The following is a 26,443-nucleotide window of genomic DNA, read 5'->3' on the forward strand; positions in this document are numbered from 1 at the left end:
GAGAGAGAGAGAGAGAGAGAGAGAGAGAGAGAGAGAGAGAGAGAGAGATGTTATTGTTATTGTAGCTGGTGTGTGTTATTCACACTGAATCAGTATAAACCTCACATACTTTTATAATAAGATGTCAAGGGGTTTTCAAACTTTTTCATATTTTAGACACCCACTTTTACTTTGATAGGACCGTGATATGAAATTATATTTTGGTTTGCACTGGAACACTGACACATAGATCAAAATGATGGGATGAAATCATAATGTTAAAATAAGCACTCATTGAGGACCATTACAATTTCTAGTAAACTAAATTACTGTATAATGAAATCAAATTATTTTTCATTTTGCTAAGGACCCACTGGAAGCCCGTCAAGGACCCCTGATGGTCCCTGGACCCCACTTTGAAAACCACTTCGCTACATTCTGGGGAAATCCAATCCAAATACTTTATTATATGGGAATGGCAATGACGACAATGTACCAATTAATAAATACATTCCAAATGAACGTGGCCACTCATTTGTAGTTAATTCATATTATCTGATGCAAACATCTCGACCTAAATTATGAAGCTAATCAGGTTTAATTATCGGATGATGAAAATGGCCTGAGATGAGGTGTTGACCACTGAATGCAGGCTACACGACCTCTCCCTGTGTATAGGCTGCAGTTTGAGATTATTTTACAATGAATTAACTACATAAGGAAAGTTTAATCAACAGGACAATTTCTATAATTGTAAAGTCAACTTGCAGAATTATTTCGTCCCTGATATCAAAACAGATAAAAACAGGTACCATGCACATTCGGTCAGTATTTCAGCATCAACTAACTTACAGTTTATTTTATCTTAGAGTGAATTCCAAAAAGTGACACCTACACGGCTTGTCAGCACTAAATTAAAACAAATTATTGTAATTCAAATTGATTGTTGATGAGTTAAGTAGGCTGACAAAATAACGTTTTATAGAGTGTATGGAATACAATATGGATACTTAGAAATACTAACTGAGCAGGAGGAAATGACCTTGGCCACAACAGATGCATGGAGTTTGAATAGACATACATAACAGACTCTACGTGCTTTGCGATAGCGCTCTCCTCTTGGTATTTTGCTGTGGAACAATATTACAAACTTTCATTAAGCACCAACCAGCGACCGAAAACGCGCAGATGTCTCTTGAGCGTAGAAAGTACTCGGGCGACTGTTTTAGCAATAAGCGCCGATTGGCCCCATGCAGTACCTGCTCACTTGAAAATTTTCAGGAGATGGCCATGACCCCTCAGTCATTTATATCAGAACTTCCATTTGACAAACTCATCAGGCTCAGGAAACAACGCCCTGTGTGTGTGTCGACTCAACCAGGGCCAAGCGCGCACAGGGGCCAAGCCAGGCCACAGAGGTCCGAATTATCCAAACAAGTGTCCCGCAGGATGGGGCTTATCTCCCGCACTGCACTCAGTGGTAAGAGAGCTTTACAAGTTGAACAATCCGAGCCACACGACCACTCCGGCGTCTTAAATTGCCGATACATGAGCAGCAGCACTTAAGAGCGTTAATCAAAGGCGAATATCAGAGAAGCCCATTTCTCTCTCTGCTTTAATTCCACTCAAAAGAACGGATTGGGAATCTACTAGTTGTTGGTAAAAGCTATATCAGTAAAGCCCAGCGACCCTGCACAAAGTAGAATAATCAGTGTATAAATCCAAAATTCTGGCGTTTACCAGTGGCCGTGCGTAATGAGGCCATTCTGAAGAGTTTGATGAAGATTTGATTTTCTTTTCTTTTTTTTTCTTTTTTTCTTTTTTTTTTTTTTTGTAGTGATCTATTTCGGTTTGCAGCTTTGAAATAAAATCATAGCGCACAGTTAATAATTAAGTCGCTGAACCACACGACTTAATTATTAACTGTGAGCAGCAACAGGTTACTGCAGGTGTCCGCTGCACCTTGTAAGCAGACAAAAATGTGCCAAGTATCACTCACCTTTTGCGGACACACCATACGACAATCCACAAAGAATACAGATGAAAGCAAAATTCATGTTGTCGGACGACTCCTGAGACACCTCTAAAGATGACGCTTTCAGTGAAGTTGAAGTTTTCAGTTTAAATCCTGTGGTTTTGTATTTTTTTTTTTTTTTTTTTAATTTCCCCCACCAGATCGGACCACAGACACCGCACTACAGCGCGCTTCACCGTGGCGCTCAGCACTGACGCTCAGTGAATGGAGATGGTTGGTTTCCTGAGGAGAGCTGCGGGAGATCACGCAACTGGACACCGCGCTCGAACTCCAGAGCAACTTTTTCCCACCGTTTTGGATTTTGGCACAGATTTATACAGTTCCCACAGCCACCGGATAACGGGCTTCCGTGACGTCCACTGACACACCCAAGGCGCAAGCAGCTCCCCCTGGGCTATTGAATTTGTCACAGTGTGCCAATATACGGTTGATATAACAGTGCTTGGGAATGCAAAAGCCTTTACTTGACTCTCTGTCTCATGCATTATCCAACAAATTTGCCCACATTCCGACCTCAAGAAGAGGCTAGAATTACGCACCAATGATCATCATATTGGCAGGCGCCTCGCGCAGGGCCGCTAGTGGGTACGTCTTGTGCGCTCTGGGTTGTCTGACGAGATAGATAGCACGTAGGCACCGCGAACAAACTGATGGGGTGATGGTGGCGTGATCAAGATTGAACTTGATTGCATGACTAAAATTTCCCACGGAGCGCATTCCTTCAGCTTTAAAAAAGCAATTTTCTTGCTACATGCACCTGCTCTCTTGTAGAGTGACTTGCACTTTCCAAAGCGAGAATCATGATCTCAGCACACCAAGACAGATCACTTTGAGTCTATTAATCATCGAAATCTTACCCACATTAGTGGCTTTCACTAGTACCACAATGCCACTAACAATGCGGTTGATACCCAATTGTGAGTTTTGCCTAACCTGTCAATACCAAGAGCATACCACAGCATTTTGTCACAGTGGGCTGATGCAAATTCAAATGACTGATGCTTGTCTGAAGTGTATAGACGGTCAAGGACTTCCAGACATCCCAACATATAAGGGCTCGTACTCTTTATGGCCAATAGCGCCACCTAAAAAGGGCACGGCAGAGAATTAAGTGGCAAGATGCTTTTACAGTAACTACCCAGGCCAAACTTTAAGTCATGAAACAGGATGGAACTCCAGTTCTACCCAAACATGACGAGGATCATAATAAACCAAATAACCAAGAAACAATCAAAGGGAATATAGCCTAAACAAAACAAAAATCACAGCACACTGATAATAACACCTCATCTACAAAGACATAAATTGCACATCACTTCTGCCACTGTTAATGGTGTCTTTAATATGAATACAAATAATTTGATACTTTTAAACAACAATAAACATATTTTTTTCATCCTTTGGCTGGAGGGTTTATCATCCTCGCGGGACATGACAGAGGTGATACTACATGTTGGCCACTGGGCGGTGTCAGCTGGCTGTGGAGAAGGAGCCACCAGGGGAGTTACAGGGGAGAGCTGCGCATCAGTCAGATGGACTGAGGCTCTTTCAGCTGATATTCAACTCATAAAAAAAGCTGAATTGCTTTGACTCACCTCCAATTTGACTGGTTATTGCATACGTAAGGCCTGGTAACCAAGTTTCTTTTTCTAGGTACAGCCTTCAACCAGCATAATAGTTTTAAGGAGGCATCATTGGCTTTCAAGGAGAGCAAAGTGGACCCCATAAAGATAAATTAAAACATCATAGCAAATCTGAAATGCAAAATATGATATTTTATCCTCCCTTAATTGGGAATTGCTCACTCCACTACAAGTACAGAATATATTTAATGTAATGCTATGACTCCAATAAACTTTTGATGTACAAATGCACATACATACACATACAGTACAGTTATAATAACACAGAAACATACAGTGGGTGATGAACACACATTTACAGTACGCAGACAAATGTAGGTGAGGGCAAAAACGTACGGCTAGATACTTGTAGGGAGAGAACTCTTTTCCACATGCAAATGGATAGATTTTTCTTTGTCAGTGTGCAACACATGGCATGATCACTATCTCTGTGGTAAACAATACAGCTGGGAAAACAGGCAAAAAGGAGGCTGGAGGTGAGCGAGGGGGGGTAGATGCACTGCTGAAAGTGGAAAAGGAGATAGAAAACAGAGAATCTAAGTGCAGAAAGTTATTGGCTACATTTACATGCATAAAGTAACCCGGCATATTCAGCCTTAAGGTCTTATTTGATACCCTAAAATACAGTCTCCCTGCTGCCGTGAATAAACCAGTTAAATGAATATTCCTGTCCACCTGTGGGGTCCTGCACACAAGTAGAACGGTCAGCCTTGAAAAAAAAAGCATGAAAAGTGAATGATCCCAACTGTTATTATTTAAGATTTTCTTGACATCAATGTATATCCACAATGCTGTGCAAGTATAGGCTTGTGCAAAAATTAATGGAGTAAGATGTCTCAATACTACAGGCCTAAAAACTGGAGTAAGACAAATATCTTAACCATTTAAACCCTGAATTTCTCTTCCATTTCACCTTGGGTTAATCGAGTTATTCTGACCAAGTTAAAACATTTAGACCTAAAACAAGGTTACTTGAGATAAAAAAAAAAAAAAAATGCATGTAAATGAAGCCAATGTCAGTGTGTTGAGATCAGGAGGCTGTGGGGAAGCTGGTTGTTCCGGAGGTGTGCTGATGCCCTTCACTGTCCCGCTGCGATGGGCACAATCCCAGAACCCACTGACTGAATGTGTTCACGTGATGTCATCCTCTAGTTTAAACACGGATTCCAGGTCTGAACCATTAGTCCCATCTGTCTGTTTGTTCATGTCTGTCTGCCGTTAAGTCAGACCTGTCCTTTAGTCTGCTGATGGATCCAGTCAGAGAACTTGACCACCTGTGTGTAGACACCGGGGCGGTTCTGCCTCGCGCAGCCTTCACCCCAGCTCACGATCCCAGCCAGGAACCAGCGTCTGCCGCGCTCCAGACACACCAGGGGACCACCCGAGTCCCCCTGCATGCACAGAGATCAACAAAGATGTAAACAAAGACAAAAGAATTAAAGGAATTCGAGATAACAATTTCTCCACAGCAACCTCCATAGACCAGGATGCAGTGAAGCCACAGGACATGGTGAGTTTTTAGGGGTGCAACTCTCAGTTTTCCTCTCTCTTGCTCTTATTATGGAATCATGTTGCTCTCTAAAGAAAAGTCATCTGGGAAATGTTGGAAATACTTAGCTGAAGTAGAAGAAGCAGTGGGAAGAAAACTAAGTATTCAAAAAAGTTCATTACATCACCATCACAAAATAACTGCAAAGCACTGAGCATCACAGATTGATGATATATGTAAATAAAAGTATGGGAGTATTTTTCCTTTGAAATGACACTTGCGCAAACAAAGACAGACACACATGCATGCATGCATACATACAAACACACACTCATACACACTCACACACACTCACATACACACTCACTCACCTGGCAGGCATCCACACCCCCTTGCAGGTTCCCAGCACAGAGCATCCTGGGAGTGACAGCATCGTCATACAGCTTGTTGCAGGTGTTTCTGTTAATGATCTTCACCGAGGCCTCTTGCAAGAGAGAGGCCAATTCACCTATTACACACACACACACACACAGAAGTAACATTACCTCATTGCCCAACAGAAAACATCACGTCACAAGCACTTGCTGAACTCAATTATGGCAAGAATCTCTCAAAAATGTTTCTTGACATATCAATCCATTTCAAAAATACAAACAGAATTATGAGATGTGGTAAAGTCTGCCAGTGTAACTGATACTAATCTATTTTGTGTCTATGCTCCTTCAATCAAATAAAAACAAAGTACTCTAAAACCTCTTAACAGCTCATGTTTCCGACTGGATATGATCATGCTATGAAGAAGTTCAGCTAACAAAGGCACATTTAGTGATCTAGCTCTTTAGTTTAATTGGATATTCTTTATGAGCTCTCACCGTCCTCCATCAGGACGCCCCAGCCTGTGACGAAGCAGCTGGTCCCCGTGGTGAAGGCGTGTGAGGGGGCGGGGACACACACAGGCTGCACCAGGTCGTTGAAGAAGATGGGAGAGCCGAGCTCCAGGAGGGCGATGTCGTAGTCTGAGGTGAACTGGTCGTACTGCGGGTGCAGGAGGATTCGACGGATTGGTCTGATGGTCGCTCCACCGCCGCCCGAGGTCATCACACGCATCCCCATGTAGGCTCGCCACAAGCGGGCATCAGAGTATCTGTGCAGAGCGCAAGCACGTGAGAGGAGAAACACAAATGGGTATGAATGAATAACTGACAAACTTAAATTACATTGGAGACTTTGACAATGGCAGTGACAATGACCATTATACACTTGGTCTTTGAGTTTTTAACCTTTTAAGACAAATTTTAGCAAAACTTAGGGCTGATTTTAGGACAAATCTTTTCCTTTTCTCAAGTAAGTACTCCAAGTAAGTGTCGAGGTAAGCACTACTATTTGGTCTGAGTTTTAGGTAGGAATATGTTTATTAACTAAATGATTGTATGAGCTGTTATTATAACAGTTTTATTTAAGTTAGACAGCAAGCTGCTGCTGAAATGAATGTAACCGTCACTTTCTTCCCCACAGCACAAAGATTTTCTTGGATTTCTTTCGACAGGGAGGAATAAAGTGAGTTGTGTTCATTGACATTTTCCCAGCAGGTAAGTGGAACAGGTCAGTATGAAGGCAGTATCAGGTTCACAGGCCGGAGAGTTTTATAGCTTCAGAAATGCTGACTCTGTTGCATGTGACTCATTGTGACAAAGAGCAATAGATTGATAAGTGAAATTAGATTAAATGTTTAGGCTAAAATCAAAACCAGATCATTTCAAATTAAAGTCTATTTAATAACTTCAAGGACCTTGTATTTATAAAATGGAATTTAAGACATTTTAAGACTTCTCAGGGACCTGTTGACACCCAGCTATTAAAAAAACATGGCACTGATCATGAAGATGACTTAATACAATTGATCCATTTATGTATTCATGGCTATGACATCCGGCAACAATTAATTAATTATCAACAATTATTATCACTATGAGAGTGGATGGCATCTGTCTTACTTAATGGCATCTGAGTCCTGGAAGCAGTGTGCTGCAGAGAGGAGCCAGCGGCTGGCCACCAGCGTGGCACCACAGACGTGGCCGTAGCGGTCCATCTGCAGGCTGACCTGCCACGGCCACGATCCGGCCACAGCGTCAGACCCTCCAACGATCTTAGTGCGCTTCCTGGGACGGGTGCCACATCCTGGGAGGGAGGCAGGGACAGACAGAGAGAGAGAGGGAAAATATGAAAATCCTCTTTTTCAGGTACGACAGATAAGTTTCATTTGGTTTTTATATACAGGATGAGGTACACGTCAAGGCAGGTCCTCACCACAGCGCAGCTCATCAGAGTTGTCGGAGCAGTCTTTGACTCCGTCACACTCCGGGTTGATCTTACTCACACACTTTCCATTGGCACATTTGTAGGAGGATGGGGAGCAGTTTTTATGGTCTAAAGAGAAGGAAAAAAAAATTTAGGGAGAGAAGGGGATAAAAGATGACCAGGGCGTCATGGTATCTGGACGAAGGTGTACAAGGAAATATACAAAAACATATATGTAATGAAGGACAAACATTTGCTAGTAGCTAGTTCATTATAAATACACATTATTTCAGTAGCTGACCTAACCTCATTATGCTGGCCTGACAGTGGGGAACAATTACCTGTCAGTGACCATCTCTGACAAAGACAGTGACAGACTGATGTTCAAGCTGACTCACATGATCTGGTGCAGTTAATCTCGTCGCTGCGGTCCCTGCAGTCTGCCACACCATCACACACTGATGACTTGGGCACACACATCTTGTTGGGACACATGTGGTAACATCTACCTGCTGCAAACACAACCGAATGAAGCCCAACACACATGGGAGTTCAAACACAAAGGTGAAAGAAGCAAAGCACAGCAAAGTACAAAGTGCGCATTCTAAAATGCACAAAAACACAAAAACACCTACACCTGTTCAAGCTTTTATGAGAGAAATTATATTTTGTTGCTCACCACAGCCGCCCTCCTCGCTGCTGTCTCCACAGGAGCTGTGGCTGCTACACTGGCTGCTGTGCGGCTTGCACTGGCCGTTCCCACACAGCACCTCCCCTGGCCTGCAGGATGCTACGTGTTTAACAGACATGTGCAACCATGCACACATACAAAAACACACAAACATATACAAATGCACAAAATCTGAGTCTGAGTTCACGTCTTTGAAATCTCTTACTAGTAGGCTCTTTCCTTGAGGCTAACAAAAATACAAAATAGAGAGTCAGATTTAATTCTGAAATTCAGGATTAGATGGAGACCCACAAGCAGATTCAGATCTAACTTAGTGGACTTGATGTACTTTTATAGTGCTGTACAGTGTCTGTGAGCTGGTAAGGTCTCGGGACCTCAGACTTACAGCACTTAGCCTCGTCCCGCCCATCGGAGCAGTCCCTCACTCCATCACACACCTTCTTCAGAGGAATACAGCGTCCGTCTCCACAGCGGAACTGACGAGGGCAGGCTGCAGACACAGAGGGGAAGGAAATTGGGACTCTGGAGTTACAGTAAATCCAGCGCTTACGTTTGCGGAAGCACAGGGCACAAACTGGATCACTGAGTCACAGCACGCAGCGTGGGAGAAGTGAATCAGTAACACTTTTCCTGCCTTCGATAGTTATTGCCCAAGGACCCTTGAGGATGACACTGTACTCTCACGTCAACTGTAGTTTAATGCCAAGTTAAATAGATTTAAAATAAATAAATAAATAAAATAAACCCACGACTCTCACGTCAGCTGTAGTTTAATGCCAAGTTAAATAGATTTAAAATAAATAAATAAATAAAATAAACCCACGACTCTCACGTCAGTTGTAGCTTAATGCCAAGTTAAATAAATTTTAAAAAACAATAAAATAAAATAAACCCACGAGTTTGTATTGCATTTTTTGTTTTCAGTTTAGTTTGTTTTCTAATTAGGGAGAAAAAAACACGACCATTTCTGTATTTTGTCTTATTTGAAACAAATAACAATTTTTTTTTCATTCACAGATTAGGGATAACAACATGAAATCAACAAATATTCCGCAAAGGCAAAAGACTACTTAGACTATTCAAAACAAACATATTTTCAGTAAATTTATGAATTCATCAGCTAATTGTGTGGTAAGGTGACTCTCATACAGTGGACCTGTTTGTAAAACTGCACTTTTTTGGGTCTATTGTGTAGCGTTTTTTTTTTTTGTTGTTGTTACAGTTCCGTTTGATAACATAACCCCTAATATATACATATACAGCTTTACACACACACAACACACACACACACACACACATCAAAAAGCTGTGACAACAAAGTGTATCATTGTTCCGTGGCAGTGTGGAAGCTGTATGTCTGGATAATTTTTTTTTTTTTTTTGTCTACAGCTGGGGACCTCCAAATCAAAAGGCTGTGGAGCAAAGCTGTAAGATGAAGAGAGGGCTCAGTGTTTTTACTTACTGCCCTCAGGAGGGAAGGCCCGGTAGAGCAGGTAGAAGCCCTTGTGAGTGAGAGATTCATCGGAGTGGAAGTGGAGGGAGACAGGAGAGGAGTAGACCCGCTTTTTGTTGCCCTCTGGCACCGGGTTACACAATCTAACAGCAGAGAGGTATGTAAACAGGAAAAAATTATTCAAATTCTCATTTGTATACAGGTAGATACCAAAAATATAGAAAGTGTGAATGAACTATGAGATGTTCGATATACAAACTGGTATCTATGTAAACTGAATTCATGAGCTGTATGTGTATATTGAATTGTGTTATAAAACATTTCTTTTTAATGTTTTGATTGATCCTCCTATACAGATTTTTTCCTGCCCTCATTTAAGAATGGTTTTCTGCACACACATTTACTTTTGATGAGCAGCTCTCCTCGAGGAACTGGGGGCAAAATTCCTTGCTCTTTCCACCGGGCATGATAGTTTAAGTTTTTGGAAAAGAAGAGAGTGTTGCCTTTTTCATCTTCTCTGCCCCAAATTTTCCATTGTGGTCTGCTAATTCAAGGTGGCGACCGCCTGGTCACAAGTATGCGTCACTACTCACTTGACCCCTCCAATGTCCAGCCAGTCTTTCTCACAGCCATCTGAGGACGGGGAGTCCTGAATGTCCAAAGTTAGAATCGTCATGGAGATCAGGTATCCTGGCAATGGCGCCTGATAAAGAAACCAAAGACGAGCAAAGAAAGAGCTCACATGCTGAAATGTGGAGAGGCTAAAGAACAAAAGGATGATCCACACACACACACTCTCTCTCTCTCCCTCCCTTTCTCTCTCTTACACACACACACACACACACACACACACACACACACACACACACACACGCAACTCACCCGTAGTGTCCAGCTACAATCCACATTGGGGGGGTAGTAGGCTGGGTAGTGTGGTGAGGATAAGGAGCCGTTCCAGGAGGTAATCGACCCTCCACAACCTGCAGGGGGAGATGGTGACACAGATAACGCAAAATGCCAAGAATGCACCAACACCATTAAGTCCACCTTGGAAATAAAAGACATGTTACACTAAGACATGGACACACACATCATAGAAAGGTACAGCAATGCAAAGAACAATCGGTTGTGTGTACATGTGTCCTCTGAGAGCAGCCACACCTGCTTTGGGGATGGCCTGGAAGTACGCTTTGAAGATGGCTCCGTCCCTCTGCCTGCTGAAGGAGAACGTGACCAGCATCACGTTCCCAGAAGATGTTAGCTTCATGACGGGCGATGAGCCAGAGACAGGCAGCCCACACCACCTGAGGCACATATAAAAGCATTATGTACAGCAATTTGTGTACAATAAATAAAGTATTTTTGCTGCACTGATGCAACACTGTTGCTCTGAGGAACTGTTTGGAAAACCCTGCAGTAACTAGTGCCGACAGCAGGCCAAAATGTTTTTTCTGGTATCTGAAATTTTACCCAAGACTAACATCTGTTGGAAAAAACAGAAAAAAGTAAAATATCAGAAATGAAAAAAAAAAAAAAAAGTTTTGCATTTTGTCTATTTTTGACATCCACACCCAGACCTATTGTGGCATAGATTTTGTGTGTGTGTGTGTGTGTGTGTGTGTGTGTGTGCTTCTACATTAGCTGACAATTTTTAGACAAATCCTGCCTGATAATCATGCAGAAAATGTTACAATGCTTCACAAAGCTTCCACTTTGCATCACATGAAAAAAAAAGAATTAACTACATGAAAATAATCATCATCTAATCTTTATACCTAGCAATGATCTTGTTCTGTAAAGGGAGGAGGAAATCGTAGGCCGACAGCTTGTGGGCGGTGCAGCTTCCGGGTGTGGCGCCCTGAAGGGTGAGGATGACCAGTTGTACCACGTGACCCGACGGCACGCGCAGACGCCACTGGTAATACGGCTTCTTGGGACTCACAAGGCTCAGGGTGCGGTTGTTACCGTATTTGGCATAGAGATCAAAAGATATAGCTAGACAAAAGAAGGTGATTTAAGTATTTAATTGTGTTACAATGAATATTTGAATCACATTAGATCGAAATGCACATATATCATGGATAAAGTCATGTGTGCATTTTCTGATCTTGCAGGCTGTAGGCAACAACAATATACATAATCAAAATAATCGCATTTTAAGTAAATACAATGTCTAAATTCACCATATGAGCACTCAGAAAGCAGCAGCACAATACATGGGAATCAGCAGGGTCAGGGGCCAAGCCTCAGACAGATCGAGGCGAAACAAAGCACAGACAGCTCCTCACTGGGTCTAACTCAATCATCCTTCATAATCCTTTTTAACTCCCCAAGAGAGAGGGCAGCGCTTTCAGTTTTTCAGCGTATAGGCAGACGCACGCTCGCCTCACCTTGGAAACCGAGCTGCCACTTCCCGCTCTGGACGTTATTTGGGCTCTTCATCTTTTCTGTCCGTTCATCTGAATCGAAGTCATCGGGGTCCAAACCTGCACACACACACCCACACACACACACAACACATGTCAAAATAGTGAAAATTTCAGGAACACCCTACCACAACCCAACCCTATGAAACATTTATAGTTTACACACGTTCATAAAACAGGTATAAACCGATTACTAAGAATTTGGAACAGATTACTTATTATTACTAGTTTCCAAATAGTGTAAAAGTTTATAATCATGTTATAAGGATCTATTAAGCATTTGTAGTAAGCTTTGAGTTCAAGTTCAAGTTCAAGTCTATTTAGAGCTCCAAATCACAGTTTACAGGCTCAGAGGGCTTTTCAGGCCCACAGGTTTACAACAAATAAAACATGATAACACTCCTTGACTTAATCTCTGTAGTGGGCAAGAATCAAGTCCCCCCCCCCAAAAGAAAACACAGATGGAAGAGGAAAACTTGAGACAGCAAAGTACCAAAGCAGTACAGTCATATTACTGATGAAAACACAGCAGACAAAATAAACATAACAAAAGCAGCAGCAGGGCTCAACCAAAGCAGGCAACACCGCCACAACAACACAAGACGATGACCAGCCATCAAGCTGCCACAACAGCCAGGACGAGGAGGAAGAAGAGGATGAGGGGGATGGGGGGAGCGCAGAAGGGTGGGTGTCACACCTGGGGCCTTAAAAAAAAAAAAAAAGCAGGGAGAGAATATGGTGCATGAATGCATGAATGAAGCAAAGATAATGGCTGTGGAAGCTGCAGGGGTGGCAGGGACAGGGACAACAGAGCACGGAGACAGTCAGGCCACCAACCTAAAGAAAAATGTATGGTATACGACTAGTTTCTAGCTTGTGTCTACGTGGCTTCATAATACCTCATAGGCATCTACAATAGGGCTCATGTTTTATAGAGTAATTATTATTAATTTACTAATAATAAACAAAGTTATTGTCTGCTGCTATGCACATTTTGGCCAAAAGTCCTTGATACTGGAAAGAGGTACAAGAACAGTGTGCTGAAATTCTACAGATAAAAGGAAAGAGATAGAAAACTCTGCGACTATGTGTGTGAGTGTGTGTGTGTGTGTGTGTGTGTGTGCGTGGATGCAAACGACAGGGACAGCCTCTACCTAGCAGCCGGAGCGTGTCGTCATCTCTCTCCATGAAGTAGCGCTGCTCGTTGCGGTTGTCCCGAAGCTTGCTGATGCCAGGGAGCTTCCGCTGCAGCCTCGCTGGGCTGGACCGCCGGATCGCCATGGCAACATCATCTGGGGCGGAGAATTTACTCCAGTAGAAGACATTGAGCCCTTCCACTCCTTCACTGTCACACAGAGGGTTTAAAATGTTGCTATTCTAACACTGACGGGGCAAAACGCTAAGTATGTTGTAATTCGTTGCATATTCTTTATGAAAGTTGCCAGCTGTTGTTTTATCAGAAGTTTTTTAATATGGCTTACCTGAAGGCAGTAATTCCTGAGCGTAGATAATAGGAGCTCCACGGGGAAGACTCATAGAGTTGTGAGAACTAGAAGAGAAAGAGCCAAACAGAGAGTAGAGCGTTGTAGACACCAGGTGTGACATCACAGCAATGAAAGTGAGGTCACTTTTCCTGTGAAAGCAACACGCAAGCACACCTGGTGGAACTGGCAGCCCGGCTTCAACAAAAGCCTTGTTATTATGCGTGTATGAGACTCTGGATGTGTGTGTGTGTGTGTGTGTGCATGTGGACTATGCAGCACAGAGCTCCATTGTGTCTGTAGCTGCTGTAGAGGTAGACCCTGGGTGGTATGGGTTCCTGGCCTTGGGTTCACCTGCTCGTTAATGAACAGATGGCCACACAGATACGATGGGCAGCTTCCTGGCCCACCAACTCACCCACAGCCGTAATTACAAGCACATGATGATGAAATCACTGAAGAAGATCGGGAACTTCCATCTATATGAATCAGCTGTGCATCTGCTTCTCACCTTGAGAATAAAGGCATACCTCTTACAGTTCTCTCCAAAATCCAAACTTCCCCATCCATTTTTCTGCCTGTGTCCCCAGCATGCCCTAGCACCCAGCCTCTCCCTCTGAACCCAGCCTCAAGCTGCGCTTCTCTAGCTCTCTGCGGTGTAGGACACAGAGTGGCTGATTGTGTGAAAGCCACACAGACAATGTTTTTATTGAAGGCCTGCTCTTCCTCTCACTCTTGCTGCCTGGGCCTAGCTGGGCTCACAAATGCCGGGCTTGTCCTCGGCCCTGAAAGGGCCCTGTCCCTTGGGGGTCCCAGGACTCACACACACACACTGGGCACCGGCTCCTGTTTCAGCTTTACATTTAACACCACCAGAGAGAGAGAGGGAAGTGGTGGAGACAAGAAAGAGAAAGAGGGAGGGAGTAAGACAGAGAGGAGAAGTTGAAAGGGAAACACATAAAAATGCGAGATGGAGACAAGAGTGGAGAAAGAGGGCAGCAGCGCTTTGCAAATCCATTGTAGAGACACTAGCAGCCCGCTGTATAAACAGTATCAAAGATAGATGAGCAAGAAAGTGTGGAGCGGGAAGGTCAAGCAGCTCTCTGAAGTGTCATTCAGCGCAGATGCAGTGACCGACAGGCTTAATGTTCCACTTACATAATGGTTCAAAGCCTGAGCCTGTAGGCGGAACTGTGGAGAGGTGGAGTCAGTCAGGTCTGATGAGAAGCTCAGGTTTGGAAACTCCATGCTGCCGCCGAGGAAGAACACTGAGGAGGGCGGAGCTGGAGGCAGAGATTTGAGACAGGTGTTTGAGGGGAGGTAGCCTGAGGTAAAACACATTTTTCGGGGTGATGTTTTGGTGCACACAGAGACACAGACAATCTCCCAGCACTTTACTCACATGTTAAGAAGTGCAGCGTCAGTGCAACGGCAGCGGTGAAGGGAAAGAGGGGCAGGACGCCTAACATCCATCTCCTCCAGGAGCCGCAGATCGGGGCTCGCCCCCCTTCGACCCTCTGCTCTGCCTGGGCTTCAGGCGGCGTGGGGGGGTTCAGTGACTGGGTGGGCTCCTTTAAGACCTCCTCTCCCTTCCAGACACAGGGACATAACTCACATATCACACCTCTTTCTCCGCCTGTGCTTCACTTGTTTTTCAATTGTTCGGACTTGTAAAGTGACTGCAACACCAGAGGGAATAAAGAAAATTTCAACCAGTAGTCCCACAAGTAACGTATAGTGATGCACATTTCAAGGTAGGGCAGACACTTTAAGCACAGCTGATTTATTGAGAGCAACGCCGAACATCTCTGAGCTGAAAGGATCTTCTAAAACATTTAAGGGTTTGGCAGGATTCCCCGGGGGAAGACAAAGCGTGGCTGCAGGGGTCTGCTTTCCCACGGCCTGGCGCTGTGGTGTCAGCACTCAATCAAGCGGCTCAGCCTGACATGGACATTCATGAGAAAGAGACCACATATCCCTAGAGACGCGTGTTACAATTAAGATGAAGCATAGCAAGCTCAGGTCACTGAGTGCTGTTCTGACGGGGCAGTATGAATCCAAAAGTTATAACAGGCGCTCATTCTTTCATTCTAGGTCTACTGAGGAATTTATTGAGAGAAAGTACATTCCTGCGACAAGCGCTTGTTTAGGCGCACTGTTTTTTTTTTTTCCCGTGAAAAGACCGACAGCCAAGTCATCTCTCTTACCTGTGCAGCAGAGCAGCCTGAATGTCCATGCCCAGAGACGCTGTAAACTTCGCAAGTTTTGCTTTTGGGCAGAGTCCTCATGGCACTGTCCCGTTTAGCTCCGGAGAGGTGATATGCAACAATACCTCAGGCATAGAAACGATGGAGAGAGGAAACCCCCGCTATCGCTTCTTTTGAAAAACTGCAGAAACCCGACCTGAGCGGGTCGGATGCGGCGGGCTTTCACTGACTCCCGTTTACCTGGGCGGCAGGTGTCACACGGAGCCCCAGAATGCAGTGCGGGACAATGAGGCCACTATGAAAGAGTACAATCCACACAACCATCCGTGCGACAGATATTGTGGGCAAACTTCCTCGCTGTGTATGTGGGAGGAAGCTCGGACGGACAAAAGCCTGTTTGAGGGGAACGTGTGCGAGGTATTATAATAATTGGCACTTGGCTTGCGTGCGCTTTGGATGCTCCGCAGGGGCTCCAAGCAAGGCAGCACGTACAATCACCAATCTGGCATCAAGCTTGTCCATTGTGTGTCTTTTACAGGACATGACATGGGCTTTACTGGCAGTCATGGGAGAGAGAAGGCAGGATTACAGCAGCAATTACTGGATAAGATCAAGGTATTTCAGGATTAAATTATGTGGTGGCATTTTGTGTTTTCCTTTACTTTTTTTTTTTATTGAGGTACATCACACTATAATAACACCTGTGATTTCAGTGAGATGCTCCTATTGTTTTGCTGACGGACAGGAATAAGTTTACACAATACACCGTGGTTACCTAAGGATGCTTTTATTATTTTGTGCCGTCAACAGAACATTTAAACTGAACACCTGCTGGCAAAGAGTGAATGAAGAATGAGGAGGTCCGTGTCAGGTGATATGGCTGTGGATCCAAGAGGTGAACTTGTTGACCTTGGTGTAGACCCCTGGTAGGTTTGGTCTGCCACAGCCCGCCCCCCAGCTGACGATACCAATCAGGAACCAGCGGCCCCCTCCTGGTGCCCGACAGGACAGAGGACCACCTGAGTCCCCCTGAGATAGGACACACACACACACACACAGACACACACATGAGCAAGCACGAATAAGAGGAAATGCTGTTTAGAAAATGTACAAAAAGCTATTTCAGGATGCAGTGACTTTTAATTTTTTCTCACTTGTCTTAATTAAACTGCAGGCAATTAAGTGAGATGTAATTGTACATGAACTCACCCTGCAGGCGTCCTGCTCTCCAGATGGGACCCCGGCACAAAGCATACGGGGTGAGATGGGGCCGTACCTTTTCTTACACTCGCTCTGGCTCAGTATGAACACCTCTGCTTTTTGTAGCACCGCGGGCAGCACCTTGTCTGTGGTGGCAAAGGGGAGAGGGCAGGGCATGAGGCTGGATAATGAAACACACTGCAAATGTTTACTTAGCTCACACTGTTATTCAGAGCAACTCGGAAAAGTGCAAAAGGGTGAATTAAGATGCCTAAAAGCAATAGTTCTGTATAGAAAGGTCACAGTGTCCTCACAATTACCCTTTAACCCTATGATGATAATTTAATACAGGCGTGGTGGAAAAATAAGTGAAATAAGAAAATACATTTTTTTTACTTTGGAGTTTCATTTTTAGACTTTATTTTGTGATTTGTGAAAACTCCTGTCTGGCTGCTTTTTCTATCATCTGCTTTTAAGGGCAACCACAGAAAATATCACTTCAGATCCCAGCTGAAAAACAAAGGCGAAGGTGAGGATGAAGGTTGGGGCTGAAAAGGTCAAAGAGCATCTCTGTTGCCAAAGGGAAACTGACAAACAGTTTCCGCACAGTGCAGTCGATGACGAGGCAGATCCAAAAGAACTAGACAAATCTGTCCAAGGCTTAGGAGGCTGGTAAAATGCAACTTAAAATGACAGGAGCAGATTCAGGAGCCAACGCAGGAGACAGGTAGAGACACTTAGGGCATGGAGGGGTCAAGATTACCAGGTGTCTGCAATATGGTCTCTTGCCTTGGTTAATATTGTCCCTGACAGTATTTGAGATACATATCACAAAGGTAGTGCAGCTAAAAATGACTTTCCATGATATGTTAGGGGTGTGGATTTTGGGTAAGGGATTCTGGAGGCATCTATATTTATCTGTAAAGAAAGGGAGCAACTCAGCTGCTTGGGAGATGGGTAAGGAGGCAAACTAATTATTTTTTTTTTATTACAGATTAGGATTGCAAGAGACTGTCAAACAATTGCCAAAACAGTTGCAATTATTTTGTTGAATATTACAATTTTTGATATAAATTTCAATGCAGTATACAGACAAAGATTTTTTTTAATAATTTAGATATTTTTCAGCCACCATGAATCCTTTTGAAATAAAGCTGGTGAAAGCTCATGTGTTAATCCGCAGGCAGCAGGCATATTTTTTGGCAGATTTTGTCAATATACATGACAACATTATCAAAATTCAGTGGAAGCCATGTTGGTCATACCAAAGGAAATCACCATCACACACTAGGAGGTGGCCTTTCTATCTATTGAGCTTCTGTGGTTACATGACATCCTGTGTATTTTTCAGTGTTCTTTATTATTTATTCTGCTGTGACTGTTTTGTGTTATCGTATTAATCAACCCCGTGAGACAAAGAAGGACAGTGAACCATGTTCAGGCACGGCCTCACCCTCCTCAGAGCGGTATCCCCAGCCAGTGACCCAGCAGTGGTGGCTCTGGGTGAGGGTCTGGGAGGGGGCGGGCAGGCACACCGGCTGGACCAGGGGCCTGAGGGAGGCAGGCCAGGCCTTCTTCAGCTGCAGCAGGGCAACGTCGTAGTCAAACGTGCGTGCATTGTAATACTCGTGCACCACAATCCTCTGTATCTCCGCCACATGCTTGGCACTGCCCTGCGTCAGCATGCCGAGGTGGGCACGCCAGTGGCGCGGGTCTGAAAGCCTGGCAGGTCAGAGGAAAAGGTCAAATGCAGTGAAGAGCTTACTGTAAAACTAATGTAAATCTAATAAACTTCATATCTGAAAGCTGATTTGTGTTTGTGACAATATTCGACACTGCATTTTAACCTGTCAACTACGCATGCTGGGCTGGAGGCCTTGAAGCAGCTTATATGAATGTAATAACTTGGAAAAATGAATTAAAATGCAACTGTGAAAACCTGTATTACAATCCTTTTATGAGGAGAAAAAAAAATCCCATTTAATGTAATAACTTTTCAAAATGTGATAAAATTTCCCTCTGAATGTGATCAGAATACAATAAAAATTGTTAATCTAATAAATTACATCAGAATATTACGTTAATTGGTGATTATTACCTAAAAAAAGGGTGTAACATATCTTTAATTGATGATGTAATAAGATTTCTACTAGCAATGCAATAAATTAAGCTTAAGCCTTTTTATCATTAATTACATTAGTAGCCGATATTATTATTACATCTTAAGTTCAAATTTATGAAATAATTAAGTAATAATTACCAGTTAATGTAATAATGTGTAATAATGTTACATTATTATTATTATTATTACATTATTCAGCAGTTATTACATTTTCAAGCCATTTGCCATGTACCTCAGTAAAATCAATGGTAAGCTATACAATATACTGACATAATACACTGTAAATAAATAAAACAATAAAACGTTAAAAAAAGATCTAAAAATAAAACAGAAAATACACTCAATAGAGCCAGTACGACACATTAAAATACTTAGTAAACTCGTTACAACCTTGGAAATTGAATGGGTTACAACATTATTTGGCAATTATTACACCATAAATTATATTAAATCTGTGGTCTGCACATAGTTATTGCAGTAAGTATATAAGAGTGTATTTATGAGAGTGTAATAGATTATCAGCAGGGCGTGCCACCCACCTTTCCTTGCTGAAGCAGTGGGCTGCAGAGATGAGCCAATCAGAGGAGAGGACGGAGGCTCCACAGTACAGGTTACCAGAGAAGTGGAGGCTGACCTGCCATGGCCACTCCCCCTCCAGAGAGTTAACTCCGCCCACAATGCGCTCCGAGTCTGTTGATGAGCCGACCTTCTTCACCGGGGCCGGCTGGCCGCAGGCTGAGGAGCACAGCGGTGGGTGTTGGTATGCGGGTTAGATTGTAATGGAGGTGGTTATATTGGAAACAGGCACAGAGTAGTTAAGCGTGTATCAAGTGTGTGTGCATGAATGTATGTCTTTGTGTGTTTGAATGAATACTTTATGTATAAAATGCATGTGTGTACAGGGAGGCACACACTGGCCTTGTTTGTACTGTATAGATTTTCAGATTACATCTCACAAAAGGCACACAGAACAACATATACTGTGCAATATACAAGCCAATAAACTGTTTGTGTGTGCATATATAAATGTGAGTGTGTGCGTCGGTGCATGCATATGTGTGTGTGTGTGTGTGTGTGTGTCTACATTGACCGGCTATGACCGCATGCTGAGTCACCGCCATGACAGATAGGTGTGCTGCCACCTTATTAAAAGTAAAAGCTTTGAGGAGTGTGTGTGTGTGTGTGTGTGTGTGTGCGTGCGCATGTGTGGTGTGAGTGTGTGATCAAAGGCAGGCCTGTTCCCATCACCTTGAGACCCCATCTTGATAAAATAACAGCAAACAGAGAAAGCTATTACAGCAGGGTCAGCCCAGTGTTGCAGGTCAGCAGGTTTGGAGCTCACAGCCCAGAGGATTATAACATAACAGCAACTTTCTCATGAAACCACAGTGAGGATCAGGCGCTGGCAGGGGATAATCAGGACGGGCAGTGTACTCATTATGTAGCAGCTACCACTTCAACTACAGATATGGGATGTAGGGATTGAACCGATAAAACATTTAACTGATATTAAGAAGCGTTCTTAATGTTTGAACACATCACTGATACAAACTAGTAGACATGTATATTAACAACAGATAGCCTCTAACCAGCATTATGTTGATTAGTCTGAAAATGAAGGTAATGATTAGAGTGAAGTGTCACGTGATGTAAAATCAAAAGGACAGGCCGTTTCCATGGTATAGTGCATCTTATTCATCTTATTTCTGGCTTGAACAGGATATTCACATGGAAAATAACATGGGGAAGGACTGTTAAAAGTGCCAAATTGCTTTGCACACAATTTTGGGCTATCACAGATTTTGGAATCCTTAAAATAAAAAATAAAAATCAGCTGTGACTACATTAGTTGTACTCCCAGCCAGACCGGAAAAGGGCATTGCTCAAAATCTGGTTGGAATTTTTTTTTTTTTTTTAACGTACACCCACTGATACATCATGAAATCACCGCTTAACATCAAGCATCTTCCAGGATGTGAAAGTGTATGCTTTGAGTTATTATACACTTGATTTGTCATTAGTTTTTATTTTTATTTCATACTTAATTATTGTTTTCAGATCAGTTTAGTTTCAGTTAGTTTCCTGAGTGGATTTGCTCATTTCAGTTTAGCCTTCATTGTTTAAAATATTTAGCTTTAGTTAGTTTAGTTTTTATTAGGTTCAGTATTAGTTTTAGTTTTTGTGAGGACAGTTGACTCACAGTCACGCAGACATTCCAGTCTCAGTAAACATCGGCAGCAACGCCTCGTCATGCTTGTTGTGTTGACTCATTTGACCAAACTGACAAAGACTAAAACTTAAGACACTGTCTGTGTATTTAGATTTTATTTTAGTTGGTTTTGTAAGTATACAACATTGTTTCAGTTATTTTTTCCCCTAAATTCTAGTTTTTTAGTTTTATTTCAGGTAACTAAAATGTTTTTTTCACACCTTCTTTTAGTTTTCAGTTTAGTTTTAGATAACCTGTCTCAGAACTAGCTGACAAAATTAAAATAATCTTTTTTCGTCTCATTGTGAGTGTCAAGTGTGTGCTCGGTGGATCAGGATGAAGAACTCACCGCAGTCTTCCTCGTCGCTGTGGTCCTGACAGTCAGGCACGCCGTCGCACCTTGCATTCTTCTTCAGGATGCAGGTGCCGCTGCTGCACTGGTACTTGACAGCAGAGCAGGTGGTCTCTGGCAAAAACAGACAGTGTATTGCAATGAATAGTACTTACACACACACACACACACACACACACACACACACACACACAGACATGCATAGGAAATGGTGAACATCATACCCTGAGTGCAGTTGATTTCATCTCTCCCATTGCTGCAGTCTGTTTCTCCGTTGCAAACATAAAACGGGTGTAGAGGACTACTGCCACCACAGTTCTTTATGGGCCTTGCTATAAAAGTATACAATCTCTTCAATACATGACTAATGGCTTCAAATATAATAAAAAAACACATCATTGATAATAATTTAAATTTTTACTAGAATAAAATGCACTATCGGTAGCTTACAGGGTTATTTGGTAGTGACAAAATGCCCAAAGACCTTAGCAATTAATTAAAATTACTGATAAATATGACCAATCAGTGTTGTCATGAATTTAAGTACTGGTGTAGAGCAACATACAGCAGAAGATCTCATCACTCTCATCCTGACAGTCGTCCAGGCCGTCGCAGCGCCGGCTCTTCTCCACACACAGTCCTGTGGAGCACAGGAAGTGGCTCTCTGGACAGGCTGGAGGACATGGACATGGACGGGGAGAGAGGGGAGGACAGGAGTGAGACAGGGAAGGAGCGAGAGGGAAACAGGTCAGACAGCACATGAAGTGAGGATGGGTCAATATGTAAAGAGATCACAGAGGAAAAGAATTACAGAAATTGGCAGTCGAGGTAAAAGTGATATAGAATGGATGGGAAAAACACTCAAATATTGCTCATGTACTGGCACTTTGCTTACATTTTAATTAAACAGAATTAAATCACAGGTACTTGAGTAAAAGTAAAATGTAGCTCATCTCACGTTACAAAAGATAAATTACACACATATCTCATAGGTCTTTCCTATGCAATGTTAGGATGTAGAGACAAGGGGCATAAACTAAAAATATATGCACAAAGTAAAATTAAACGAGTGCCATCTGCTTTTCTCTGTTTCACTTCATTTTGTAATGTAATGCTGATGGAGAGTCTCCAAAGTTTGCTCTATGTAATAACAAAGAGAGGTATAGCACTTCAGTCAAAGCTACTCAGTTACAGTAACATGCACAAATGTACTTTATTACTTCTCCCCTTTCTAAAAAGCATTTGTGAGGTTACTTATCGTTTCTAAATTTGCACTGTGTAGGATTAATTTTCCCCATCAATTTGTCTCTGTAAAATAGGATTATTTATTAGGTTATTATCTGGGCCAGCAGTGCTTACGTTGACTGATGTTGTAGCTGCTGTACGAGGCCTGGAAAGGTTTTTCAGAGTTACGGGAGCTGCAGCGAAACTCCACCTCAGGGTTGGGCTCATCGATCCGAAACACTGTGGAGTGGCCGACGTATCTGCCACAGAAACTGTGGAAGGAAACCAGCCACCAACAAAACATCAGTTACTCAAAGAAGCTGTCAGAGGAGGCTGATACGGTGCTAATATGTGCAATGCATGCCCAAAATAACATAATACAGGGATAATTTTAAGCCTAAATTAGATATTTAGAAAAAAAATGACACCTACGTTAGAATCATGGCTGGCATGAACAAAAGCAAATTATGTAGCAACTGTGGATGTTTTGAGTTCAGTTCTTGAGTAAGGGTGTGAATTACAAAGTAACTTGCAGTGCTATCATAATATTTTACCAACGATAGCAGGTGATTCTGCAAAATGCAATATACTGTGAGATGATCAACGATGATATATCACATTATCTGTAACTGGAAAAGAAGAAAATACCCTGGAAAAGGCCACCACTAAAAAAGTTCCAACCCTTCAGTATTTTTACATATTGACTGTAAATGTGCAATTAGGTGTACATACATGGGTTCACACACATACATGATATCATTGACCTTCCACCAGCCGTGTTCGCAGCCCTTCATGTCCTTTGCTTTCAGCGTGTAGTTCTCGAACTTCAGTGCAACTCCTAAAGCGCTGTTAGGGGTCTACAGTGAAATAATAGAGAAAATCTTGTAAATCCTCTATTTGCACACACGTACACAACGATACCAGTAGTGTGTGCTTGTGTGTGCAACTCTACCTGAAACCTCCAGGTGCAGGAGCACTTGGGGGGGAGTAAGCTGGGATGGAAGGGGCTGTGGATCTGTCCGGTGAAGCCAGGCTCTAACTTGGTCTCAATGTGAGACGCACACACTGCGTGCAAAAGAGAGAGCAAACAGAATGAGAAACCCAGGGAATAGTCACATATGCTTATTTTCACCTCCAAGCATAGTAATCGTTGCAGGTTAACAATCAAAGTTGCTTAGGAAAAAAAAAAAAAAAACAGGTAAACATGTCTCACTTTCCTCAGTGATGGCCTGAAAGAACCCTCTGAAGCTCTTGTTGCCATTAGTCATTCTGAAGGACAGCAACATGACATTGGAGGTAGACACCAGAGAGAGGGAGCTGGACACCGGCTCACACACCCTGCAGCACAGTGCTACCCTTCAGTAAGTGTATGGTTTGTTTTCCTTTATGCAACCTCAGTGACATAATACAGAAGCTTTATGCATTGCCAGCAGCTGGGTTGTGAGACAGCAGCTTTTAAAACACACAAGGGGAGAGGTTATGTGATGGAAACTTTGCGTGACAGGTTAACAGCCTTAGGAAAAGAAAAAAAAAAAAGGAAAGGATTATTTTCTTCAAGTGTCCAAACAAGAGCTCACCTACGGCACAGACTCACCTGAGCAGAGTGCGCCCTCTCATGGGCAGCAGCGCGTCGTACACAGTCAGGGCATCGCTCACACAGTCGCTGGGCTCGATGAGGAACGACGAGATGGTCAAGCGGATGAGGGAGCCAGGGACGGAAGTGAGCTTTACATGGCAACTTACACCACCCCACGATGAGAAGACATTTAAAGAGACCCTCGCCCCGAGAATGTTGGCATACAGCTTATCTACACACTGTGAGCCTGGGTGGAGAAAAACAGTTTGCTGTGACAAAATGCAGCAAAGTAAAGAGGTCAAACATTGCTTATAGAAATGAGAAGCAGTGTAGAGATACTTTACATCAGCCGCGTATTATGTAACTCATGTAACACCTTGCTCAAGTGTTTCAACTCACCCGCTGCTGTTGATGTGTAATCTGAGCGCTGGGCCGCTGAGGAGGAGAAAACAGTAAACCTCTCGGCAACAACACACTGATAAAACACACTTATGATGCACGTACAGACACACAGACGCACCATTGACGAGGATGGAGTCTATATCGACTGGAAAGTCCAGTAAGTAGCCAACAGAGGACCTGTTTTTTATGCTGGTGTGGACAGAGTCTCTGAGGATGGCTTCGATACACTCCTCACACACTGCCGGGCTCTTGAGATGAGGGACCAAAAACACCATCCAGAAATACACCAGTACACCACCTTTACTGTTGTTACTGGGTGAGGACAGCAGCAGCAGTTACAAAGCAGTTCATTAAGGCGTTTGCTCAGCTGTAAACAGTGTTGCTTTTTATTTTTAGGCTGAAAAAACTGGCAGGTGCTGGAATAAACAGTAAGATCTAACCTCTTGAGATTAATTCTGACCTGGTTTATGATGGTGACTGACAGGACACTGTACCTGAGGTCTGAAATGACAGCATCCTTGTAGAGTCTGGCCACTGAGGACATTTTGTACACATTGCTCACCTGTGGCACACCAGCAGTCAACATTATAAAACACGTTCAAAGCTATAAGGACTCACTATATTCATTAAAACACTCACACAGTCTCTACAGTCTCATGACAAGTATTAACCATAATGTGAGCAGGTACTTGCCACATTCTCTATTCGCTTAGCCATGGAGAGAAACTCGTTGGACTCCGCCTGGCGGTACTCTGGGATATACTCCACATTGGCAACACGGAACATCCCAGCAAAATAAACCCCACTGCTGTTTTCCCTGCGAACTGAGGATTGAGAAGATGAACATGATAAATGTGCATAAACCATATCAATCACATGAGCAGTGCACAGCGATATAGTGCTGTGTTGATGTTATGGTTTTCAATGTGGAGTCCTTGACAGGCTTCCACAGCGTCCTCGCCAAATGAGGAATAACTTCACTAGAAAATATTATAAAACAAAAACATGTGAGTGATTATTTTAACACGACATTCAACTTGTAAATTATCAAGTATGAGATCTAAACAGTTTAACACTTCACACAAACCAAAATATCTTTTCATATTAGGGTTCCAGTCGGGCAGGGTTCACAGCTTGATCAATCCCAGAACATAAAAGTTTGAAAACCCCTGTGTAAATGTAAAGTAGATGTACAGAATAAAACAGAATAAACCAACACCTGTGATGCTATGGACTGATCTGTGATATGATATATAATACTGCAGATATTGTACATGTTGAAAACGTGCATGCAATTTGTGAGATACATATAATGAAGCATGCATATGAAAAGCACTTGGACTAATTTTTTTTTTTTTATTGTTCCAGTAGAATAAGTCCTATGAATTGCTAGTTTGTATCTGTGCCATATACACTTACATATGAAAACCCACAGAAGCGACCACACAGTAATAACCACCACGAAGACCACCACTGTGATGATGATGGTTAGGTACTGGAGGTCCCACAGAGCGGGGCAGTGTTTCTTGAAGCTCTTGGCCCTCCTCTGCCGGTGCCTGTTGTACCTCCTGCACAGCTTTTGCAGAGTGTGGTCCACTGTGGCCACCTCCACAGACACATCTGCAACCTGCAAGGGCAACAAAGTCTGATACTCTG

At 43.0% G+C, this 26,443-nt stretch overlaps 3 protein-coding genes across 4 annotated transcripts in view; all 3 read right to left on the minus strand.

The window, feature by feature from the left end:
* flt1 (fms related receptor tyrosine kinase 1) overlaps positions 1-2,281 on the minus strand; it is a 40,024-nt gene extending 37,743 nt beyond the window's left edge. For both annotated transcript variants that reach the window (XM_030079735.1, XM_030079736.1), the window contains exon 1: positions 1,979-2,281. In XM_030079735.1, the coding sequence (XP_029935595.1) occupies positions 1,979-2,036 (58 nt within the window). In that variant the 5' untranslated portion in view covers positions 2,037-2,281. The remainder of the gene's footprint in view (positions 1-1,978) is intronic.
* Positions 2,282-4,680: 2,399 nt separating this feature from the next.
* Positions 4,681-15,783, minus strand: LOC115378877 (suppressor of tumorigenicity 14 protein homolog). The gene is made up of 19 exons (XM_030079417.1): positions 15,703-15,783; positions 14,898-15,084; positions 14,654-14,778; positions 13,496-13,563; positions 13,169-13,359; positions 11,979-12,074; positions 11,364-11,583; positions 10,750-10,892; positions 10,471-10,568; positions 10,182-10,291; positions 9,598-9,731; positions 8,521-8,625; positions 8,124-8,234; positions 7,843-7,956; positions 7,454-7,573; positions 7,141-7,324; positions 6,019-6,290; positions 5,518-5,654; positions 4,681-5,048 (listed from the first exon to the last, which is right to left on the minus strand). Exons 1-19 carry the CDS (start codon positions 15,781-15,783, stop codon positions 4,881-4,883), a joined length of 2,664 nt encoding a protein of 887 aa, XP_029935277.1. The 3' UTR covers positions 4,681-4,880.
* A 709-nt stretch (positions 15,784-16,492) lies between these two features.
* tmprss7 (transmembrane serine protease 7) lies at positions 16,493-25,588 on the minus strand. Its single transcript, XM_030079418.1, has 16 exons — positions 25,481-25,588; positions 25,282-25,349; positions 24,906-25,099; positions 24,785-24,820; positions 24,404-24,632; positions 24,023-24,147; positions 23,762-23,874; positions 23,560-23,666; positions 22,945-23,081; positions 22,151-22,258; positions 21,810-21,917; positions 21,583-21,699; positions 19,564-19,759; positions 18,356-18,624; positions 16,912-17,048; positions 16,493-16,731 (listed from the first exon to the last, which is right to left on the minus strand). The coding sequence occupies exons 1-16, from the start codon at positions 25,571-25,573 to the stop codon at positions 16,570-16,572; spliced, it is 2,199 nt and encodes a 732-aa protein (XP_029935278.1). The 5' UTR covers positions 25,574-25,588; the 3' UTR covers positions 16,493-16,569.
* Between the last annotated feature and the right edge of the window lie 855 nt (positions 25,589-26,443).

The sequence above is a fragment of the Myripristis murdjan genome, chromosome 20 (genome assembly GCF_902150065.1).
Source record: "Myripristis murdjan chromosome 20, fMyrMur1.1, whole genome shotgun sequence".
NCBI classification, from domain to species: domain Eukaryota; kingdom Metazoa; phylum Chordata; class Actinopteri; order Holocentriformes; family Holocentridae; genus Myripristis; species Myripristis murdjan.

Bases quoted from the DNA above. Each gene is read 5' to 3' on its own strand.
- tmprss7 (XM_030079418.1), bottom strand. From the start codon at position 25,573: ATGTTCCGTGTTGCCAATGTGGAGTATATCCCAGAGTACCGCCAGGCG. The intron at 24,821-24,905 runs GTGCGTCTGTGT...TCTCCTCCTCAG, and splicing joins AGACTCCATCCTCGTCAATG to CGGCCCAGCGCTCAGATTAC. The intron at 16,732-16,911 runs GTGAGTTCATGT...GTCCTATCTCAG, and splicing joins GAGAGCAGGACGCCTGCAGG to GGGGACTCAGGTGGTCCTCT.
- LOC115378877 (XM_030079417.1), bottom strand. From the start codon at position 15,783: ATGAGGACTCTGCCCAAAAGCAAAACTTGCGAAGTTTACAGCGTCTCT. The intron at 10,292-10,470 runs GTGAGTTGCGTG...TTTCTTTATCAG, and splicing joins ATTGTAGCTGGACACTACGG to GCGCCATTGCCAGGATACCT. The intron at 8,235-8,520 runs GTAAGTCTGAGG...TTAAACACGTAG, and splicing joins GCGGGACGAGGCTAAGTGCT to CATCCTGCAGGCCAGGGGAG.